The sequence below is a fragment of the Neophocaena asiaeorientalis genome, unplaced genomic scaffold (assembly GCF_003031525.2).
Source record: "Neophocaena asiaeorientalis asiaeorientalis breed wild unplaced genomic scaffold, Neophocaena_asiaeorientalis_V1.1 scaffold198, whole genome shotgun sequence".
NCBI classification, from domain to species: Eukaryota; Metazoa; Chordata; class Mammalia; order Artiodactyla; family Phocoenidae; genus Neophocaena; species Neophocaena asiaeorientalis.
The window spans coordinates 7,353,782-7,360,659 of record NW_020175221.1 but is presented as its reverse complement, the minus strand read 5'-3'; the positions used below and the strand labels follow the sequence as shown (position 1 = coordinate 7,360,659).

Below are 6,878 nucleotides of genomic sequence, written 5' to 3'. Positions count from 1 at the left end.
GTCCCAAAAAAAAAAAAAAAAAAAAAAAAAAACGGTAGAAAAAGCCTTGCAACAGGAGGCCAGTCTGACCCAAGAATATTACCAGTTTGACAAATTTTTGTTCATCTTTTGAGATTCCTTCTCTCTCGCTGTGGCTGAGAGGAAAGAGAACAGTTACATAAAACAGAGAAACAAGCACAGTAAACTTTCATCAGAAGCAAAAGAAGTTTGCTGAATAGAAGTTAACAGAAGTTGAAATGGCAAGTAGGATAGGCACTATGTCCTATTTATTTATTTACCTCTTTGGTATCTAACAGAATGCCCAGCACCTACTAGATAAGAAACAAATACATGAGTGAATTCACCCAATAATGAGTGAATGAACAAATAAATGTCAGGAGAAAAGGGAACGCTGCAGACTATTTAGCAAGTGAGACCCTTTCATTAAGTATTTGATTTTTACTTGAGAAAGGGGCCCAGATTCAGGGTCAGGAAAGGGAGCACTCATGACGGGTACTACTTAAGGGGCAGGATGATGTCAGCACAATTACTGGAGAAGAATAAGTAACAGGGATTCCACAAGCACCTATGGCTGCCAATGTTTTTTGCTGCCACATTTCCCCCTAAATTTATTGACTCTGATTTGGCATAATGGTGATACCACGTTTGCAGCATGCTGAGGTAACCATGACCCACTCCATTCCAAGAAAGCCAACGTTGGAGCTCACGAGTTGCTGTATCACCTGCTATTATGGGAAACTGTAACTGGTGTCAAGTGCAGAAAGGGAAGTTACCTCAGATCTGTTTGGACATAACGAGTATTATCAGTAGGGCCCTGGAGAAAAAACAGCACATCCAAATAAGGTTTTCAAGAGAGAATTTAATGAAGGAATAATCTTCAAAAGTATAGGCAGGGTTTAGGGAAAGCAGCAGGGGATGGTGGAATACTCCCACACCAGCAACATGAGAAAGTCATTATCATCTCTAGGCCTAAAGGGACAAGTAAAGGGTTACCAGAACCCAGAAAGATCTGTAACTGTAGCTGGCTGGCACAGAAGGCCACTGAATAGAAGCTGTGACCTACTCACAAAACACAGAACAGCTCTGGCAACACAAATCCAGCAGGAGTAAACTGGCTCTTCCAGGCCTCCTGCTCTTGTCCCATTGGTCCAGGCCAACCAGAAACCAAAAAGCAAGAGCAGGGTGGAGAAAAGATCTGAAGGGGCAAAAGGAGAATATACAATACAGAAGGATATTCCAAATGACCGCCACCCAGCAAAACACAGGCACATAAAAAGGCTTTGCCAGTTCCACCCAAATCTTCTAGGCATCATGAGAACCTGCAAAAAAGTTATAAACACAGGTACTTATTTGGGTTCCCACTGCCCTATATCAAGTTGAGGAAGAAAAAAAAAAGATTCTAAGAGTAGTCCTAGGTAATTTTTGTCATTTCTGCATCTCTAAGAACAGATAACCCTTTTATCTATAATGGATCACATCTAGAGCAACTCTCTTCTTTGTACTCAAAGGCCATCTATTCCATACCTTCATTATTACACTTATCATGATGTGTTGTGACTCTTGTTTGTTTCTCCCTCATTAGACTCTGAACTCCTTTAGGGCACAGATTGTCTTATTCATCTTTGTATCCCTAGCATTTAACATGAACTTGGAACAGAATTAGCCTTCAATCAATGTGCACTGAATCAATTAGTGGACTCAGTGTCCATTAACTGGCAGCCTAATGCCAGGATGCATAAAATCTAGAATGACCTTCAGCAATTAAACACTAATAAGTTTTATTCAGGACATGGTTTAAAACATTGAGCAAAAACACAGCTTTCATACCAGCCCACTACCATTCTCTATAGAACAGCTTTTATCGTGTGCTCAGATGGTATTTATGGCCTTTTCTACAATCATAGAACTCATTATCAAAAGAGCCAGAGAAAGATGGCAAGACCATGCTCCATCTCAGAAAGGAATCAAATATACATCATCTCTCAAAATTCTCACTCTTCTTCCAAGAATTGACCAGATCCACTAAAGGAACTAATAATCTGGGTATATTATATGGAGGAACTCACGTTTCCCAGCGGTGATAACACTGATTTGGGGTAGAAATGCGTATACACATGTGCGCGCATGCACAACCCACACACACACCCACAAGCATGTTTAACTATCACTTCAACAGACGTCACCTTCTGTAATATTATAAAGTAGCCATGGAACACAATCACGTAACATCAGCATATCAAATGGATACACTATATGATGTTGGGTGACCATTAGCAGAACCTGGAACATATTCACATCATAATTATGAATCACTTTTACATAACCCTGTACTTATGAAGTGTTTAATCATCTTTTTGTTGCTATAGTCAAATCTCACCTGTAGTTCTCCAAAGAAAAAGAAAAAAGTTAATGCCAAGTTGATAACCCTCTTTGAGCTACCACGATTTTAGGCCGCCAATCTCCTGCTGTCAGTAAGATGAATGAAAACCAAATTTAAAATTTGGTTTAAAGTGGACCCTTAGACTTCACTAGAAAGGTGAGTTTGCTATAAAAATATATTATCTCCAAAAGCTCAGCATGAAAATGCTTTGTATCTCTAGCATCACTCTTCTCCTTCACTGCTGCTTGTAATGGAGTGTTGATACTGTTAAATCTAATGTCATCGTATATACCAAATTAAAATAACACTTCACTTTCTATTTCGGAATAGGGAATTCTGGGCTTATCTTGACAATACACTGAATTACTTTAAAACTCTAGTAACACAAGAACAGATAAAATGTGTTTCAAATAGATCGGTATAAGTATCTGATACTGATACTAAATGCATAAGTCCCCAAAACAAGCTTTTTCCAAAACCATCAAAGATACTTAAAATCATAAACACAATTTTATCTTTTTTGAGAGCTGTCATAAATTCTGCAACTGTTAGGCCCATGTAGCAATAAAATTACCCTTACCTCTATAGGACAATTATGTGATGTTTCCATCATATTGAAAATATAGACTGCAAGAACCTACAATTTATAAAGTTGTACTGCATATAGGTTCCTCCATTATATATGAATTAAAACAAAACAAAACATAGATTTACCATATGGCTTTCTGTTTAATAACACTGAGCTACCTAAGAGCAGTATTATGTTTCATCTACCCTGGTTCAGTGTTTGGCCCAAAGAGAAAACATGACGTTTGTTTCATAAATTACCAACTCCCACAAGGTAGGAAAAGGGGAAGTTTATGTATAATTCTGACAATACACAATATGTGGCAATGACAGAATAATATCCAATATATTAGAATTATCAAAGTTACTTATGACTAAACATTTTCCTCTCCCTTCACTATAATATAAATGAAGTTTAACAAACCTCCACTAACATTCAGTACAAGTTAAAATACATTTTTAAATATAACATCTTTACCAAGGTAAGCTTTTCACTGAAAATAAATTTGAATATATTTAATGTAATTATGAATATGTCCAGACATCTGAAAGGATCACTTGTACTTCTATAAAAATAGTGTTCCAAAATCGTGTTTCCCTTTCCTGAACTGAATTTCTAAAATTCACTGTGGAGCTATACAGTAAGTGTCTTCGTAAACAATAAAGATGTTTCATAAATAAAAAATAGATTTTTCCTCAAAAAACAGGTAACAGAATTTGTAAAACTTCGGCAAGACTGCGAGCACCTAAATGGTCAGGTTTGAGGCAAGAGAGTGGAATACTGGATTAAAACCGGGGAAAATTTCCTATCACTGAAAAGCCATTATGCAGACCTGCATCTAGGATGGTAAAGTCACAGCTCTCCAACCAACGCTGAGAACTTGCCAATACCATTACTTCGATACTCAACCATAAGCAGGACTACCCAAACATAGAGCAGGTTTTCTTGTTGTCGTTTTTTCCATAACATATAAATAGTTCAAAGATACTGCCTTACACAATACATACTGAAAAGGTGAAAATCTCTCCTCCCAACGCCTATCCCTTAGCCAAATGACTTCTATTCTTTCTCGTCAAAATAAAAGAACAACTGGCAACCAGAAGACCCACAACTGAACTCTTCTGTCAGAAAGACAACGCCAAATTTGCTGCAGCCAAAGAAATGTCTAGTGCTCCTTCTGGGCTCTCACAGGAGATGGAAAGCTACACAATGGCAAGGTCTGTGCAGAGAAGGACACAGCAGGTCTAGGGCACACCATCCCCACTCCAGCCCCCAAAAAGCAAGGTTCTTCAAACCTATAGGCAGAAACCTGGCATCATCACACCCACTTACAGCCTGACAATTTACAAGCTGGTAACACCTTCTAATTAGGAGAGTTCTAATCTTTAATAGACGGAAATGTAAACGGCTTCCCACAAATAAGATAAACCTGGCACTGGCGCCAGTTACTGAGAACCCCCAATGCATCAAACCTCCCGTTTCGCTACTAAACCTGATGAGCCAGTGACCAGGCTTCCCTACAGCCGAGAGGGGAAGAGCCCACCCTCCGGGCTGGGAGTGAAAGGGGAAACAGAGGACAGGAGAGCAAGGGATGGAGCGCAGAGGCGTGAACAGCGTCCAAGCAGGGTGGGCTCAGCGCACCGCCGGGCGACAAACAGCAGCGGCCACGCGGGAGCCGGGGTGCGGGCTGCGAAGCGGGGTCCCCGGGCTGCGGAAACCGCCCCCAGCGTCTCGCCCGGCACGGCTCGCGCATCAGGCACACACACACCCCCACCCCACGCCCGTCCGCGGCTCTCGCCGAGTCCCCTCCCAGCGGACACACACCCGCAACCCACCGGTTCAACCACACCCCGGGCTCGCGCGCACACGCCCCTCCGGCCGGCGGCGCGTACGTACCCAGCAACACGCAGAGCACATCGAGGGCCACGTACGGCAGCCGCGTCTTGTCAAACATGGTCTCGGCGCGGGCGGCAGACGAGGCACCCGATTCACGAGACCGGGCCGGGGACTGGCGACGGCTCCTCCCAGCCGGGGTAGAGCAGCCGAGGGCTGACGGGGACCCTGCGGCGTTCTGATGGGCAGCAATGGCGCCCGCGACCCCTTCCCTCACAGCTCCCGCAACCACTCAGTCGGGGCCGAGAGGCCCGTGTGCCAGCCGCGGCGGGTCCGTTGCCTCAGGCCCTCCTCGGTCGGCCGTGGCTCGCCCCGGCCGCTCGCTGTCCAGAGCCAGACGCCGTCTCCAACAGGCGGGGCGTCCGGGCTCGTGCTTTAAGGATGGGGACCGGTAGGGAGGAGGAACACGGGCTCGGCCCCTCCCGCGGGGCAGCGCAGGACCCGCCTGCGCGCGGCCTCGCGGGCTGGGGGAGCGCGGCAGAGGCGGGGCGGCCAGTGAGGGGTGACGGGGCGGGGCCGGGGAAACACCCCGCCGGGACGCGCCAGCCAATCGGCGCCTCTGGCCCCGCCCCGCCCGACCTGCGCAGCCCGCCCCTCAAGTGGGCCGCGCGGCGGACGGGCGGAGCGTGGGGTCACCTCCCGTGTGGTGCGAGGGGTGTTGCTCAGATCTATTTTCAGCCAGTGGTCGCCCAACCTGGCCTCCGCATCCCTGGCCGCCGGTCGTTGCTGACTCGGGGGGAGAGCTGGACTCTCGACCCTGGCTGCCTGCCAGCTCTCCTCATGGGGATTGGGTAATAAAGAGGAACGGGGTAGTCAGTGACAAAGACTCTCTCCCTATCCAAACTTTAGCCAGGCTCCTCCGAGCCCTCTACTCGCCTGGGCCTCCATTGAGGCCTTCGAATCTGGCAGGGCAGAGCCCCTTATTAGCGTGAATTCTGCTAAGTCATCCCTGTACCCTTGGTATCTGGTTACTTTTCATATGTGATCAAATTCCTTTATACGTAAGTCCTTTAATATATAAGTCCTTGGCCTGCCTTTAATCAGGAATCCCCCTACCCTTAATGTTTTCTCTTAATTTTCCATCCACTAACCCGCTCACTCTGCTTGTCTGTTGGCTGTAGTAAACTCCCAGATGTCTTTGCTGTATTCGGAGTTGAGCACAATTGCTTTCTCCTGTTGCAAGTTATGACCCCCTATTGCAATAGTTTGGAATAAAGTCTTCCTCACCACTTTAACAAGTGTCAGAATGAGTTTTCTTTATTCCTCTCACTGCTGATTCCAGGAGGACCCTAGCAAAATTTAGTAATCTCAGTTTCCTAACCTGTAAAATTGGGATGTTGATAATCCCTGCTCTGTGTTCTAGTCAAGAAGTGATAAAGCCCAGAAAAAATACACACGAAAGTGTTTTCTAAAAGCTTAAACCCTCTACATATGTTAACCATTGGTATCTCTCCTCCTCATTCATAAGATGTGAGACAAATTAAAAACTGTTACCTAGTACTTCTGACTTTGCCTGCAAAACAGTCATAAAATGAGTGGAGAGATACTATCACCCTCAGGGAATCTGAAGATCTTGCCCCAAGTGATCCCCCAACAAGCAAAAAAATGTATTTGAAGAAGCATGTTTTTCTTTAAAAAGAATGTGAACATTGGATTTCACCTTTTGTTTGAATATCTTCTGAAAGCTTTAAACACTTTACACCTGAGAAGGATGTGCCATTGTTTATTCTCTGACTTCCCTTACTTCCAGAGTTACAGGGACCCCAAATTGCAAGGCCACAGTGAATTGAACTTACTTGTGGTATGTAAGTATTTGGCATGTGTTGATTAGGTGAATATCGTGATAGAAGTGTGTTGGTGTATAGGAGGCACGCAAGGGGACAGGGTGTTCATCTGGGAGCTCTGGAGACTTCACAGGAAGGTGAGAGTTACATTGTTCTTTCCTGTCTCTCCCACACCAACAGCCATTTTCTTAGGTGAGAAGCTAGTAAAGGAGACAGTTAATATATTAAGACATGTTTTCCCTTTGGAGGAGTT

General features: G+C 44.8%; 1 protein-coding gene across 2 annotated transcripts in view; it reads right to left on the bottom strand.

The window, feature by feature from the left end:
- PLPP1 (phospholipid phosphatase 1) overlaps window positions 1–5,309 on the bottom strand; it is a 112,014-nt gene extending 106,705 nt beyond the window's left edge. The window contains exon 1 of one of the 2 annotated variants that reach the window (XM_024765344.1): window positions 4,845–5,309. In XM_024765344.1, coding sequence (XP_024621112.1) covers window positions 4,845–4,902 — 58 coding nt within the window. In that variant the 5' untranslated portion in view covers window positions 4,903–5,309. The remainder of the gene's footprint in view (window positions 1–4,844) is intronic. The other variant, XM_024765345.1, reaches the window with a different exon arrangement.
- Window positions 5,310–6,878: the final 1,569 nt, after the last annotated feature.